The sequence below is a fragment of the Melitaea cinxia genome, chromosome 16 (assembly GCF_905220565.1).
Source record: "Melitaea cinxia chromosome 16, ilMelCinx1.1, whole genome shotgun sequence".
NCBI classification, from domain to species: Eukaryota; Metazoa; Arthropoda; class Insecta; order Lepidoptera; family Nymphalidae; genus Melitaea; species Melitaea cinxia.
In genome coordinates, this window is record NC_059409.1 from 10,602,992 (window position 1) to 10,620,432 (window position 17,441).

The 17,441-nt window shown below is 35.3% G+C and overlaps 1 protein-coding gene across 1 annotated transcript in view; it reads left to right on the top strand.

Annotated features, from left to right (window-relative positions):
* LOC123661156 (protein sprint) overlaps positions 1–15,068 on the top strand; it is a 115,934-nt gene extending 100,866 nt beyond the window's left edge. Inside the window, exons 11-23 of the mRNA XM_045596146.1 lie at positions 50–185; positions 745–879; positions 1,174–1,300; positions 2,654–2,768; positions 3,188–3,283; positions 4,050–4,146; positions 8,133–8,299; positions 9,314–9,418; positions 10,409–10,594; positions 10,979–11,110; positions 12,612–12,839; positions 13,812–14,040; positions 14,851–15,068. Of these exons, the coding sequence (XP_045452102.1) occupies positions 50–185; positions 745–879; positions 1,174–1,300; positions 2,654–2,768; positions 3,188–3,283; positions 4,050–4,146; positions 8,133–8,299; positions 9,314–9,418; positions 10,409–10,594; positions 10,979–11,110; positions 12,612–12,839; positions 13,812–14,040; positions 14,851–14,984 (1,887 nt within the window). The 3' untranslated portion in view covers positions 14,985–15,068. The remainder of the gene's footprint in view (positions 1–49; positions 186–744; positions 880–1,173; positions 1,301–2,653; positions 2,769–3,187; positions 3,284–4,049; positions 4,147–8,132; positions 8,300–9,313; positions 9,419–10,408; positions 10,595–10,978; positions 11,111–12,611; positions 12,840–13,811; positions 14,041–14,850) is intronic.
* Positions 15,069–17,441: the final 2,373 nt, after the last annotated feature.

Genomic DNA, 17,441 nt, shown 5'->3' on the forward strand with positions numbered 1-17,441 from the left:
CTGTAATTGACGTGGCAGTTTTGGATAACAATAATATTCTTATTTCTAGGCCGCTCTACTTCCAGTACAACGACGGAAGTTGTTAAGATCTGGTATTAACTTATCGCAGAGATATTCTGAACCACCCACCCAGAGTCATCAATATCACCCTCTGCGAGACATGCATAGTATTGAAGAACTTTCACGTAAGTTTCCTTGTTTTATAAATTGTACAGAGTGCCTAGTGCGAGTTTTATTCACAGAAACATTTATACGTGAAGATTATTTTGCATGGGAATTTAAACACTGCAGCCGAGACGATAAAGAATAGTATACGATACAATCGATACAGAGTCATCTAGCGGCAAACGCGAGAACTAGGTTGAAATGCCGAATTTCCCATACAAAACGAAGTTAAAATTTACGCCCGTTATTGCGAGACGGATTAAACAAAACTCGCACTAGGCACTCAAATTAATGTTTAAGTTTTACGCATTTCAGTTTATGAATCTAATAAAAAGAGTAGATCTTTAGAACGAAAAATAAAGTTACAAGTATTTGTTACACCGTATGGCAAAAAATGCGTGTCAAACTTATATTAAGATAATAAACCTGGTTGTTTGATATTCTATACATCTTCTGGCGTTTTAAAATCTCTAAGAATAACCTAACCGTTACTGACCGTTATGAGAAGGATAACAGTTCGACGGTTTTGAATAGATATGTTAAAGGTGTTCTCAAGAGCACAATGTGTTTGCACCACAGCGTCGTCCCCGAACACGTCGTCGTCGGCGGACAACCTGGCGCCGCGCCGGGCCGCGCCGCGCGTGAAGGCGGTGCAGCCGCCGCGGGTGGCGCGCGACCGCACGTGGGCCGTCGACTCCAGCTGGCAGTTCATCAGTACGCGCCCGCTCACTATCTATCCGTTTACTGTGCACTAACAGTATTCTGCTTGTGCACATCAAATAACTCAGAGTTATTCTTAAATTAAAGGCACGGTAGCAAATAATATCTAATACTTATTCAACCGTGTTTTATTTTTTATAAAACGTGTTAAAATTAAGATGTACATAAAATTTGTCAAAAAGAGATTAATCATATTTATTTCCTTACTTTTATTCCTAATCGCAATATAGATAATTATTTTCTAGATATAGTCGTTTATATTTACTTAAACGTCTTTTATGTTTCCAGACAAACAAGACGAGTGCGCGAATAGCGAGAGCGGAACATTTCCTTCGCTCGCTGAACAAGAGAGTCGCTTGAGCGGAGTGGACGACGGTGCGCAGCACTTGACTGTACACCAAGTAGTCGCTCAGAGGTAACTGAAGCAGTAGCTGGTAACATTTAATTTGTACATTCAACGCCATCTATTGGTGACAACGTTCATTAACTGTATATCATCAAAATATCATTTGAGATGTTTCGTTAGAACAAAATTCTGCTTAACTGAAATACACAAATGTGAAACTCTTTCTTTGTCTACTTTACGAGTAGAAATATTGTACTGCTTCTGAAATTGTAATAAAACTTAAATGTTAGGCAATAAAGCAACAAAACAACAAAATATATAAATCAACTGTTGGGAACATTAGATGCGAAGGTCTCTTAACAATAAAATTTGTCCAGACTTGTGTGCTTTTGTACAATTAAGCACTAAAGAATCGCCATGTAGCCACTTAAAGATTAGAAACGATGTCATTAATATAACAATTGAAAAAGTCTGATAACAGTGAACAGTTGTGCTATTTGTAATTGTGTAAATTAGTTTAGAAATAGATTGTTTATATAGGACAAAAAGAACAACAATTATATATTAAATATGAAACAATTGTACAATTGTATATTTCTCGCTAAGAACAAAAATATATGGGGAAGATTCGGGAAAGTCTTCTTTCACCACATAGTTTACAACGTAATGTATGAACTAATCCTAATAGTTCTTTTGCAATTAGAAACTTCTATATTATTAGACTAAGATCATCACGCTAAATGTAAGCCCTACAGTAGCAGAGCATTAGCCATAAATGTCAGTCAGTCTGATACCATAGCGAACGATATCTCAAGAAACGCCTTGTGGGATAAAAAATATAAACACATACCTAACTAAAACTTATTCTATTATACAGATAACTATACAGATTTCTTCATTATGTATTCGCCATGTGGGAGCACATAATACACGAAGTCATAAATATTTTCCGTCGACGACTACTATGATTACGCTTACTATATAATTACACATAACAATTACAATATAATATTTTTTGGATTTAACACACACTAAGATTATACTTTTTTTCCAATAACGAAAAGTGCTCTTTGCTCAGTAATAGTTTAGCGTGTTACTGCTCGTTTACAACTTATGATAGAGATATGTACGATTTTATTTTTGTGTTACCCACACATTAGGAATTCTAAACATTTTTGAATATCATATCAAAAATTGAAAGCGTTCAAGCGTTCAGCGAAATTGTTCGCTTAAACCGAATATAAAAATCATCATATCAAAAGTTTAGCTCTAGCGGGTACATCGTGCCATAGCTTAATTGCCTAGAGCGCCGACACGGTCATTCGGAGACGCGGGCTCGAACCCCGCTGGAGCGGTCAATTTTTGATATGATATTCAAAAATGTTTATGTTAGAGATTTCAAACATTTCACGTATTGTTTAGATTCCCAGAGCTTCATCTAAACGCAGAGCCTGTTGCGTTGCCTGAAGAAGTTCGTTCGCCGCCGCGCGGCTCTTGCTACGACAACGTACACGACTTGAGGCCTCTATCTGAACAAGTATATTATTTTAATGTTATGTATTTATATATGGTAGCTAACCTAACCTAATCACTGTTCCAAAAATGTTTAGAATTCTCGGTAAAAGTACAAAATTTGACAGAAAGAGGATCACAATCAGAAAAAAATAATATAATATTTGTACTCGGGATCGTGGCTTAGATTTTCTGTTGTTTTCTCTTAAAATTTAAAGTGTACCTTAAAAGACTAAGAGGGACTTTAGGTTAGAAAACTATAACTTTTTTAAGAAAGGTTAAGATTTTCCTGTATACCTGTAAATTTTAGGTCGGTGTTTTGTGACACTGTTTTTATGTTAAACTGGCTTAAAATCTCATGCTTCAATATGAATTGAATTTTATGAATAAAATTTTCTTAATAACATAAAACAACTAAGTGTTTACGAGTGTTATTTTGTACAGGCAAGTGACGATGGCACAGTATTTTCCGAGCCGTGGGATAGTTCGCAGTGGGATGGCCTCATACCACCCACGAACGTTCAACAGAACTATGATGCAGTAAGTATTTTTGTAAGTGTAAAAATCACAAAGCAAATTCATCTTTGTGTATTATTCATTTCAACGTTATATTTACTGTTCGCCTAAAATTTGTAACAAAATAAAATTTGTTTTAATTATTACCTTTACCTAAAAGACAATTAAAATATTGCGTTGTTATTTTACAATCAAATTGAACTAAATTTAACTGAGGTAGGGCACAGCAATAAATTACCTGCTCAAAATATGGAGCAGCCCGACTGGGGTAGCACCTCGACCTCACAGGCCAATAATACCACAGCTAAATAATACTGTTTTAAAGCAGTATTGTGTTCCTGTTGGTGAGTAAGGTGACCAGAGCTCCTGAGGGGGGATTGGGGATAGGGCCGGCAACGGCTTCTGGTGTTGCAGGCTACGGTAATAAGCTACGGTAATTGCTTACCATCAGATGAGTCGTACGCTTGTTTGCCGATCTAGTTATATATTAAAAAAATGCAAGGTATCTTGTGATATTGTGATTTAGATGTGTTCTAAAATCATTTCGTTTAACATTACTATAAAAGTTGTATGATTAAATGTTACTATCAATACATATTTTTAAATAAACAAGAGTTTATCTAATTCCTACTATAAGTTCATACTCTCCCAAATCCCAATGTATATATGTAAATATTGTTCAATCGATACTAAAATACTTTTTTACTTTTTATTCACCCACTCACACACATAATAATTGATATTGGAATTGGTTTTATTTTTTTTATCATATTGCTTGTTTTTCTCGTAGGATGAACCATGTGAATGGGAGTCACCGATAAGTCGCCGCGGACCTGCGGCAGTATCGCGTGCTAAGAGCTTCCGTGACAGATTAGACCCCTTGCTAGGTAAGAATAAAACATAAATATGATAAAAAATAATAATAGTCGTGGTCTTTTATTTACAGGAACATAAAGTTGATTCATATTGAGAGCAAAAATATTATTATTATTATTTGTGGGAGATCGAATGACGTTCAATAACATATTGCTCATTTTTATCTATTACCCAAATAACATTTAAACGAATAAATTACAAAAGTGTGATTATTTTAGTTTCTATTACATGACAGTGATTAAAATTAGTAAAACAATTAACAGCTTATTATGTGAAAAAAAATTGTATGTGACATTAAAAATATGTATGCGACATTAAATTGCGTTACATAACTACCTACCTACCTAACTTGTACATTCATTTATTGTACAAAGAAATATAAGAATTCATTATGTGTGATACACGACTTAAGAAAACCGTCCAGAATTTTGATTAGTTCTTAACCAATTCTTAATAATAAGTACATAAATTCTACACTATTTATTAATAGCTTATAATAATACATTTCAAATAATTATTTATAATCTTCACTCAATCACGTTTTACATGGTTGAGTCAATGACACGCAAACTCGTGTATCGTCTGAATAGGTACCTGTCTCATAATTAATAACAGATAAACGTAAGTTGTTTATGATAATAACGTAGACGCAATACTTACAAACCTTAGTGCTTTATGAGTATTCCCGTTACCATCGTCTTAGATTGAAATAAATTATTTTGATATTAGTTGTGATAATGGTAATATATAGTGATGTATATATAGACTTCATATCAGTTAAAGGATGCTTGTGTAAACGATACCCAATTTCAAACGATCTTAAAAAACTAAATAAACCAAATATGGATTAATTTTTTAAAATCAAATATGTGAACTTGTTTGCCATTTGATTATATCGATTTTAGCCTTCAGCGGATTTTCAAATGAAATACAAGAACATTTGAAGTAAAAGAACAATAAATCTTTCTTTTTCTCCTTCATCTTGCTTACGAGAACTAAATTAGATGGAATTTGTATCCAATATCCACAACAATTTATTTCGGGTTAATCACCAAATATTTTGCCTTATTATTAAACCAATACATGTGATCTTGATTTATAGAGTAATTATTTGAAAACTTTAGTTTTATGATTGTATTTAGTAAGGTTTTTTAAATTGTTTGTATTTACAAGTAATTAAAAAAAATACCTGAATGAAGAAATGAAGAATGAAGAAATGGCTAATTAGCCATAAGTCCGCCCATTGTACTTCACTGTCTGTAACTATCTTTATGCTTTGTTTGTAATATATTTGTGGTGTACAATAAAGTATAAAATAAATAAATAATAAATACCTAATAACTAATACATAGATAAATATTTTACGTTTAAAATAATATTACAATTATCAGAATAACATCAATATTATTTAACTACGTTGTATTCGAAATTACAATTGTCTGTGACGAGCTAATTACAATTTTACGACTTGTCTTCGAGACTTAACGATAACTTACAATCTGGTACGAATCAGTTTTGCAACAATGATAACGTCGATCAGCGTGAAAATTTTCACGGCAGTAAAGATTTTATGTCTCGTTATATTGAATACTACTAACGATAACAGTGACCGCGTTTTGTCCGCTCATGCTTTCGCAACGATAACATTTTAATGACTAATTACGCATCATTATTTTAAAATCAATCAGACCATATAGACGAACAATAAGGCCGCAGCGCACATCTGTTATCAATAATTATATTGGCTGTGTAAATAATTAATTATTATTAAAGGGTAAAGGTCTGCGCGTGCCGTGAATTACTTACGACGCTAATAAACGCGCAGTCGTTTGCCGGCACTCGTGTTTGTAACGCGAAAAACATTGTTTGAATGAGAAATCATCGTTTCAAGTCTTTCGTGCAAGCGGGACGCAACCGCAGAGTGATCGGTCATGAAGTGGTTCAAAAAGTTGTTCCGAGGAAAGTTCGAGAAGCTGTCTGAGCTAAAATCAAAACCAACCAAGGCTCAGAACATATTCAGAATATTTACTTCGAAAAATACAAAGAATAAGTTACCCGAAGTACAGATCGTCGCGGAGCCGGCTCAGGAAGAAGTGTTTGCGTTAACGACGATAAGAAACTTTCGTTGTGATTCGTTAAACGAATACGTTTTGGAAAGCGAATGGGTGTTTGTGACTCGCGAGAAATTAATGGAGCCCAAATTTCAGCAGCATTTAACTAAAACTGATGCTTTAACGAAATTATGTAAAAATTTAGCTGAAAGGAGTGGTCACACGAAACAGGCGATAGTTACAGCGAGACCGCCAGCTTGTCATTGTAGTTATCTAAATAAGGGAGATGGCGATATAATGAAAGATCAATATATCAACCCTTTTAAAAAGATGTTAATTGCTTTCGCTGGTTTATTGAAACGTATTTATAGTAGATTTAAAAATTGCTTTTGTAAAGTAAAACTTGAATCTTCCGTTGTTTATGGAGAACATAACACGGATATCTCGAATTCGTATCTGTGTAGGTAATGATTTTTTCCATATTTTTTGCATTTATTATAACTTGCATTATCTATTTTTGCTACAAACAGTAACTCTATTTAACTGTTTTAAACAAGGAAATAAAATGTACATACACGATATCATACTTTAAAACTTCAGTGGAGCTCCCATTTGTCATCCTTGAATGATAGACTCAGCTCCGCAGCATTCATAGTTAGAAAAGTTCGACAACTAACCGTGTCGTTGCTACTGAGCGCTTAATATGTTTTAGCTATTTTAATAGTCGGTCTTACGGTCTGTCAGTGTAGGATAATGCTACAGATTGAGACTGTATTTATTTTGTAAAGAAGGGCTATTCTCAGTATTTATGATCTTGCAGCTCGAGTCTCCTTGTGGGATATTTTTCATAAGGTAGACATATTAACAATTGCGTCACAATATATTAATAACTATATTATGTATATTTACAAGCATATCGATTTTATTTATATAAATAGTAATAATCACAGTGTAGAAGGACAAACGTTACAAAATTTTAACTCCACGTTTCCGACTGCGCAAAGTAACGTCTCTTTTTTGGGTTATGGTATTCGCATGTATAACAAAATTGCACAAATGATATTGAAATTGTCGGAGAATAAATTTAAAGTTTGTATTAAAAATAAATTAATAGCTAAAGTTTATTATCCGGAGCAGGATAACACAGATGTGTGGACTTAGTAACGTTGGATTTCATGCAAGATATTACCAAATGTGTATAAAAACACAGTTTATATATGCATTGCATTCCGAACCGGTGGTAGATTCAGGTTTAAAAATAATTAAAATTTAATTTGGAAAACGGCGATTCGAAGATGCTTTTGAAGCCCGTTTGAATAAAGATATTTTTGATTTTGATACTGAAAAGTTAAACGAATTTGTCATGTGGTTCGACTCTTTCTCGAAAGTAAATCTATATTTTCGAATACAAACCTTAAAAATTTGATTACTTACCTACTAATTTAAAGTAGAATATTTATAGACTCGATTCACATAATTTCGTATGGTATTACTTAACATGCGTCTCGTTCTCGACAGTGTGAATATGTACAGTTGCTTTTTTTTTTCTTTAATATTTAAAGAGGGTTTGTTCAAGTGTTGAAAATGACACCCTCATACAACCATTTTAAAACTACCTTCTCTTACACGCTAAGTTATAAATATAATATAGAATTTTTGCTTCTGACGATTGTGGATGACTTAATATTACATTAACCATACCTATATCAAGCAGATTAATATCGTTAACAGTAATAAAGGTCTGCCTTTCCAGTTCGACCCGCACACATTCCATGAGTACAGTCGCTTTGCTTTAAGATGTGTGTGTACTACTTACCCATGCCATATATACACTATACACTAGTAGTCGACTCGAAGCGCATAAAAGGAGAGAAGCAGGCTAAGCATCGTGATTCACGTCCACAATAGCCCGCTTGTCAGTAAAGATGTCGCATTATCTGTGGCAGCGGCGGGGCGGGTGCGCGCACTGCGAGGTGGCCGGAGCTCGCGCGGCGCGGGCGCGGCCTTGCGGGCGTACGCGCTGCATCTCGCGCAGGATAAGAGCACGACTTTCGCGCAGAACGTTGACAACTTCATCGCCTGCACGCTGGACTCCAAAGAGACGTGCCCTCAGGTATCATCATTACAGCCTATACAGTCCACTGCTGGACATAGGCCTCCACAAGTTTACGCCAAAAATAACGTGAACTCATGTGTTTTGCCCATAATCACCACGCTGGGCAGGCGGGTTGGTGACCGCAGGGCTGGCTTTGTCACACCGAAGACGTTGCTGCCCGTCTTCGGCCTGTGTATTTCAAAGCCAGCAGTTGGATGGTTATCCCGCCATCGGTCGGCTTTATATGTTTCAAGGTGGTAGTGGAACTGTGTTATCCCTTAGTCGCCTCTTACGACACCCACGGGAAGAGAGGGGGTGGCTTTATTATTTAGTACCGTAGCCACACAGTACTCAAGTAATCAGCCTAAAAATTGTAATAAAGTTTTCGCCGATAAACTGTCACGGACTTTGGCGAGTTAAGAAATTGTAAAAGTATTTGGTCAAAGTAAAGAATTTATTTATGTGCTAAATACGATACTCGATTATTATTATGATATTATTACATATTGCTAGCTTATAGGAGTAATAAGAAATGTGATCAGTTTTATAAATCAATTTTATTTGACTGAAGTCGAATTAATATTCTACTGTAAAAAAATAATTAAAAAGTTAAAAAAAAAAATCATTAAAAAAATCCTTGATCCTCAAAACATAGAATACTACAGAATAATATAGCTCATTCGTTGTAACCTTAATACGATAGCATGATTAGTTACTCGTGAGTAAAGTTGAGTAGACACGGCCTCAGCACGTCAGTAACACGTGGTCTTTGTAATTAGATAATTCATGTTACAATTACTTATCTCAGTAGCCCTCATCAAAGGGCAAATATGCATGCACGTGCATCGTTCGAAACAAATAAAGATAACATACGTAACATATATATAAAGTATGTTTAGGAAATTGCTGATAATGGCACTATAATTACACTAGTCTAACTATTTTGTGACTGAACTTTTTTTAGTAACTAAACCATTTAAATTTTTTCTTTTGCACCGAATAACTCTAACTTAAATTATGAATTCGTTACAGATAATGATGCGTAATATGAGACAATTTATGTCCGGAATGAAGAACTATCTTGTGAAACACGGTGAGAGGGAGTTTGAAAAGGAGGTAGAAAAAGAAAGACTAAAGGTTAGGTTTCTATCTACGACGTATACAATAGTAAATGATATACTTGAATTTTCGAAAGTATCATTTTGTACGGTTAAAAACATACAAAAAAGTCGGTAAAGCTTTAGATTAGGTAAAACCGAATTTCGGGACCGTGGGCGGAAGGGGGGGAGAGGGTGGGGAACGCTACCCCTGGTACCACTGTCACACCTCAGAACCCCATGGTTATGGAGATATCCATGGTTAAAGTTTTGAGGTTAGAAGAAGAATTTCGAAAGTTAGAGGAACGCTTGGCTCCGGCGCTGCGGGAAGTGCAGCCCTTCCGCCCTTGCGTGCGAAAGCACGCTCACTCATGCTCCGTTCCGCAGCGGAGGCTGGTCGCCGAAGGCGACCAGCCTCAGCCGCTCCTCTACGCATTCGTTCGCGCGCTTTCGCACGGCGAGCGAGGGCTGCCCTCCCTCCGCGCCTCCGCGGCACAAAAAAAACACTCTAGGGGTAGAACAGACCAAGACCACGTGGACAGTGGGGTGCTCCGATTCGGTTTTGGGTATTTTTCGAATTTCTAAACCTATATTCTAGCACGCAATGTTACTAATTTTATTAGAATATTATGTCTGATGCGTTATTTTGTTTAAAAGTGTCGATTTGTCACACAATGCAAACAGTACGAGCTCAAAGGTATTATAATAGCTTTAAATTGTTCTTCTAACCTCAAAACTTTAACCATGGATATCTCCATAACCATGGGGTTTTGAGGTGTGACAGTGTTACCTTGTATAGATTCCCCTACACCCTCCACCCTCTACACCCAAAAACCCCATAATTCGGTTTTTCTAATTCGGTTTTACCTAGTCTAGATCTTAGCCAAAAAGTCTTGCGTTTTTTAGTGTCAAAAATGCTTTAAGAGCAATTTCACTTGACGCAACTAAAATATAACCTAATAATAATAATATTTCATACGAAACCTTGTTTACATAACAAGTTTAAATATATAAAAATTTATATTTACAGTTGAAGCCAACGGAGTTCTTAAACATAGATGCGATATTGGAAGGCGTGATGCACAGACTCGTAGTACGTCCGTTACGGTCGAAGCTGTATTCATTACTCGCTTCATGGCACTCCTCTGACGTACGACAGTTACACTCCGCTATTGAAAAAGCACAAAATGCCACACCTTTGCAGCTAGGAATTAAAGTAAGGACTATACTTATTGTTTTGATTAATTTTGCTTGTTAGACTGTCTAACTTCGTGTTCCCTTAAAATGAAGAAAATAGAGTAAGGCATGTTTAAGAAAATGCTCTTTAGCCTAGGTCATATCTTTGCTTTTCATCAAACAAGATTATGATCAAACGTCATTACGTAATAAAGTATTGTATAAAGAAAAAATTATATAACGAATTTTCCAGCGCTATTTTCTTATAACAAACAATAAAATTATTAGTTTTGTGAATAAAATAGTTTTGAAAACTTTAACTTTTCTTTCTAAAATAACTTTAAAATTAATGAAATGTCTTCTTTGCTGACCTACGTTGACGTATTAAAACATTAATTTAATTATATAATTTATTGCACAACAGGAATCAACAAAAGTACCATCATCAGCAGTCTTATCAGTGATCTCAAAACATTTTCTGAAGATGCAAGAAGCTGATTCCCCGTTGGACAAACTTGAAAACCTTCTAGCTGCTATCTCGGTTATGTTTAATGCGGTAAATATATTTTTTTTACTTGACTTCATAATGAATACTAACCCATTTAGACTAAATCTGCGACACGGACTAATTCACTCCCTTGAAGTAGGTAACCTCCCTTAATAACCTTCTGTAACTATCCAAATGTGTCTGACATCAGACTTTAAACGTAAAATAAAAATACTTAAATGAATAATACCACAAACTAAATATTACATTTTCCTACACTTGCTCTATTTTTTGTGTTCGCCTAGTTAAATGGTAGAGAATATCAATCAGTAGGCATTAGGTTCGTCTTTTGTTCCAACTCCTTTTGTTAATTTTTGCTCAATAAAGCCTTAATAATAATATTTGTATAGATTAAATAAAAACGAAAAAAACCGACTTCAATTATATCGAAAAGTTAATACAACGTAGGTAGACGAAAAAATAGTCAAGTAAATACGCAGTATCAAAGATTACTCCAAAAGTCGTAATTAGATCTCGATGAAACTTAAATGTGACCACATGTTAAACATCGGCTTTCGATTAAATTAAAAATCATCAAAATCGGTACACCCAATAAAATGTTATGCGGATTTTCGAGAGTTTTCCTCGATTTCTCTAGGATACCACCATCAGATCCTGATTTCCTTATCATGGTACCAAACTAGGGATATATTCTTTCTAACAAAAAAAGAATAATCAAAATCGGTTCATAAACGACGGAGTTATCCCCGAACATACATTAAAAATATATATATATATATACGGTTGAATTGAGTAACCTCCTCCTTTTTTTGAAGTCGGTTAAATAAAAAGTGTCTCTGTCGGTTTTGACATGAAACTGGAGAGTACTGCTTAAGGGTTACCGTGATATTTAAAATTATATTTATTTATCTCTTACACACAAGAGTCGTTTTGCAGTAAAACGTAACTCTCAGGACAGATCTTAGCATTAATTGATTAACCCGCTGGCGCAATTTGCGGTGATCCTGTTTTCTGCTCTGGCGGGTCCGGTGGGTTCGATTCTCGCCTCGAGTCTGGGTGTGATATATATATCTAATTATATAAGTATTATTTATATATCAGCCCAATATTACCTATATAAATGATATTATATATGATGCTTAGCATTTCTCATATGGTTTCACTCCACATATCAAATACCAAGGGCCTTATGCCGTTTCGAAAAGAATGAATAAATGAATAATGAATTATGAATTAATAATTTTATTTTCACACGGTCGTCTGTTCCTAAGCTAAGCAACTTAATGCTTGTGTTATATGAAACAGTCGGCTGATATAGCTACATTTTTTTTCGGGTAAACTTACAATTCATTGAAATACACAGGCCGAAGACGGGCAGCAGCGTCTTCGGTGCGACAAAGCCAGTACTGCGGTCACCAACCCGCCTGCCCAGCGTGGTGACTATGAGCAAAACACATGAGTTCACGTTATTTTTGGCGTAAACTTGTGGAGGCCTATGTCCAGCAGTGGACTGTATAGGCTGTAATGATGATGATGATGATCGTCTTAGATTCGCGGAGAGCGCGCGCTCGGCGCGGACGACTTGCTGCCCGTGCTGGCGTGGACGGTGGCGCGCTGCCGCCTCGTGTGCGCGGAGCTGGAGGCCGAGCTCATGGCGGGGCTGCTGCCCGCCGCGCTGCTGGCGGGCGAGGGCGGCTACTACCTCACGGCGCTGTTCTCCGCCGTCGCCGTGCTCAAGAGGCTGGCCCCCGACTCCGGCCCGGACAGCTCTACTCCTGTAAGTTGAACATTTAGAGAGAAAGAACGTTTGATCATGAAATTATTGAGAGAAAATGTTAGGTTTTTTTTTTATACCACTAGGGTCGACAAACAAGCGTACGGCTCACCTGATGGTAAGTGATTACCGTAGCTTATAGACGTCTGCAACACCAGAAGCATCCCAAGCGCGTTGCCGATCCAATTCCCAATCCCCTCAGGAGTTCTGGTCACCTTACTCACCAACAGGAACACAATACTGCTTGAAAACAGTATTATTTAGCTATGATTTTCTATAAGGTCGAGGTAGGCCAGTCGGGCTTTTTTTTGTTTACGTGAGGAAAATCCATCATGGATACCCTCCAGCGCGGGGGCGTCAGAGAGTTATGTCAGACTCCTACTGACTAAAAACCACCACGTATTTAGCAGTCATCCGCCTGGGTGGGGCGAGATGGGGTCGCGCTAGTACTCGCCACCTAGGCCAGTCGGGCTGCTCCATATTTTGAGCAGGATAGTGGTCATTAGTTAATCTAATCATTAGTATAAAATCTGTCGAAAAAATATTATTAAAAATATCGAGACAGATTCGCTGCCCGCAATGCAGTAGTGTTGCACTAAACTTTTCATGCGTTTTCGCTTCATAAAAGCAGAATTTGATGAGATATTTTACCCAAAAACATCCTTAATATGATATTGGTCAGACGTAGTAGACAGTTGTAGAGTATAACTTTGTGTGCGTGTGCCGACTGTAAACACAGTGTGTGATTGTGTGTGTGTATGCAATTCTGTTGCACTAAATTTTTCAAGCGTTTTCGCTTCATAAAAGAAGAGTTTGATGAGATATTTTACCCAAAAACATCCTTAGTATGATATTGTCAGACGTAGTAGACAGTTGTAGAGTATAACCTTGTGCACAGTGTATGATTGTGTGTGTGTATGCATGTGTGTGTGTGTGTGTGTGCGCGCGTGTGCGTACGCCAAGGGCAAGTGTAAGTACAGCGAGTGCGCGCAGTGGCGGCGCGGGTCGCTGGAGGGCGCGCGCGAGGGCGGCGCGGCGGTGGTGCGCGTGGCGCTGCCGGACGAGTGCCGCGGCTCCATCCGGCGCGTGGCGCTGCCGTGCCGGCCCGGCGCGCGCGCGCGCGACCTGTGCCGCGCGCTGGCGCACGCCGCCGCCATCACCAACCCGCAGGACTACGCGCTCTTCGCGCTGCACGGCGGCCAGGGTGAGCGGGATGCTTTATTTGACATGAAACGCTATTTTTTAGTATGACGATTCCTTGTTTTTTACAATTTTTTTACTATACCTATGTGGAGTAAACATTTTTCTTTAATTGTAATCTCACACAACCGGAGTTAAAAAAAATTAAAAATTTGTATAATGTCTACTTTATAACTATATCTACAAGAGATTAAGCATAATTTTTACAAATACATTCAACATAAAGCCATATGTGACATCTTTGATAAAGTATTAATAAGTTCCATTAAATTCAAGGATTGACCAATCTCTCTATGTTAGTATTATTATATATTATGTCTACTCTTATCTATGACTATATATAGTACATATATCTGTTATATATATAATATTATTATGTATTAAATATATAGGTATAAAGTACCTTCAAGTAAGATTTAATTCTTTTTAATTCTAGAATAATTGACCGGTTTTTTTTGTCATATTTCGATATGCTATAGCCAGTGAATTATGTAAGCGTAAAATACACACCATTTACATTCTATACAACTATATCTAATATATAAAATTCTCGTGTCGCGGTGTTTGTTACCAAACTCCTCCGAAACGACTGGACCGATTTCTATGAAATTTTGTGTGCATATCGGATAGATTTGAAAAGCGACCAAATATTAAGCTGGTCCTAAATATTTTTCTTTGACATTGCAAAATACATACAACTCAAAATTTTCACTCTTCTACTTCCAGCCCCTATTTCTTAAAAGCGCTTAGCGGCAAGACAGCGTAGTCGCGTCAGCTAGTAATTTTCTAATATTTTTTTTTTTGTTCTCTACAGAAACCATGCTAAATGAAAATGACTGCCCACAAGAGGTGATGTCAGAAAAAAATGGACAAAACTTTATACTGGCGTACAAGAGGATAGACGCTAAAATTGCGTGGCCTCAACAGGCTCTGTTGTCTTATCCGTAAATGACTTTCTCACTAGTGACGTAAGCGGAAATCTCACTCATTAAATAACATAAGGTACGGAGTAAACTTCTCAATTATTCCACGAAGAACTGTATGACGATAAACGTTATGGTTGTCGCCGTGCTCATTACCAACAAATATATTATATTGAACATTAGAAAATATATTTTTGTCACCCGAAAGTGATATTTTCTACGATATTAGCCAACTGCATCTACCGTATTGTCTTATATAAGTACATCGCGCCTAGGCAGTATTTTTCAAGCCTTGCTATCGCTTCTCGTATTTGTGTACTAATGTCTTCATCATGTAGCTTTTTTACCCCGTTAGTGTTTAACATTTTGTATACTTCGACTGAATAATTAATCACTCAAAATGTTTTTGTACATTTGTATTACGAGGGTGTTTTAATTAGTTCGTGTGCTGTTAGTCTTACTATAAGTTGTTTTAGTTTTATTATTAATTTAAGCCGACGATCGTTACCTTAAAAAGGTGAACTTTTATTCGGGTGTATGTATGTATGTATATGTTCCTAAATTACAAAGTGTACACTGAAAAACTCACCAAATTGTTGTTTTTAGTTTTTAGTATATCTAAAAGTTTTTCTTGTTCTAAATTTCATTTGAATATCTATTTTAACTTTTAAAAATACTAACTTGTTTATTAAACTGTGATGTAATTTGTATTAGTAATGTAAGTATGTTATAATTTTGTATATTCGTAGAGGATTTTCTTAATATAATTTATTTATACGTAGCTTAAGGATATACGACTCAGTAGTAATGGACTGATGAATAAATTTTGGCAACTAATACACCATCGTCACCATCACTCAAATAGTTAAAAACTATTGATTGTCTTTAATATGGTGAGAAAAAGTCTACTAAAACCTTTAATATCTAGACTTAAATATATTAAATAATAACTTTTATATGTAACAACTAAGCTAATATTTATTCATCAATAAAAATATTCAGATATAGTGGTATTTCTTATTTTAAACAAGAAATGTCTTCAAACAAAAGTATATCGTAAAATGTAATAACAATATTGTTCTAAAAAAATTAATTTTTAAAGGCTTTTTTTATTTGAGTAGCACATAATAATTATGCAAAATTATTATTTCGAGAAGAAAGCTGTAAAGAGAAATAGATTTATTACGTAATAGTCAAAGAACTTAAAAATTAATTTTGTGATATTCAAGAGATGTACATAATATTATGTTAGAAACAACGCAAATGATTTTTTTTTACTTATCAATTATTTAACTAACTTATAGTGACCACAATACATTTGTTCTTTATAATTGAACTTATGTTTATATTAAAATAATTATGTTTGCTCACGAACAAAAAAAACCCGACTTCAATTACATCAACAAGTAATACAACGTAGTAAAGACAAAAAAAAAATAGTCAACTAAATACGCGTTATCAAAGATTACTCAAAAAATAGTCATCAGCTCAAGTTAAATGGGACTACAAGACGAGCATCAGCTTTCGATGAAAACAAGAATCATCAAAATCAGTATATCCAGTAAAAAGTTAGACGGTATAATACAATGTAGGTCGACGAAAAGTAGTCAAGTAAATAGGCATTATTAGATATGGCTCAAAAAGTACTTGTTAGATCTCAATTAAATTTAAATGGGACCACCCACGCGCCACCTTACGACTAAAACAAAAATCTTCAAAATCGGTTCACCCAATCAAAATTTCTCACCTTACATTAAAAAATACAATCGAATTCACAACCTCCTCCTTTCCACAAAAAAGAAGGTTTTTTGTAAGTCGTTTAAAAATTATTTAATTCATTATTGTACTATATGGACAACCAAATGTCCCACGGACAACGGTTTTGGCTGTCCAAGTGACTGGTTGTCCAAGTGACTGATTGTCCAAGTGACTGGTTGTCCATACATAAACTTTTATTTAATTTAATACCCGTGATTGGTTTTAGTCATTGCTTTTTTTTACATTATCATATTTTGAACACATTAAGTGGTCTAGCACTTTTTGTTTTTATTTGAAAAAATTCTATCATAAGAATTAATGTTTGTCAATAGTTTCAAGATAGTTAAGATGATTTTGATGATATTAGGGAGGATGGAGAAAATAGAAAACCTGTTATAAAATAATTAGCAGCTAGTATATAAGCATTGGTGTTTCATTAAAGTATTTTAAAAGAAAAATTATTTCACCGTTTTAGATATATACCTACTCCTAAATATATTGAATCCTTATATATTATAAATGTAAGTTAGGTTTATCAATTCAGATTTGACAGTTACATTTTAAAATTACAATAGATTTTTTTAAACTAAAAAATAAGCTATCTATGGTCTTATATTTAGCATATTTCTTCAGACATAACAATAATTAATTATACCACATTTTTACCAATATTATAGCTTTAGAGTTTTTTGCTCATAAAACAACGATATTTAACTAAAAATAT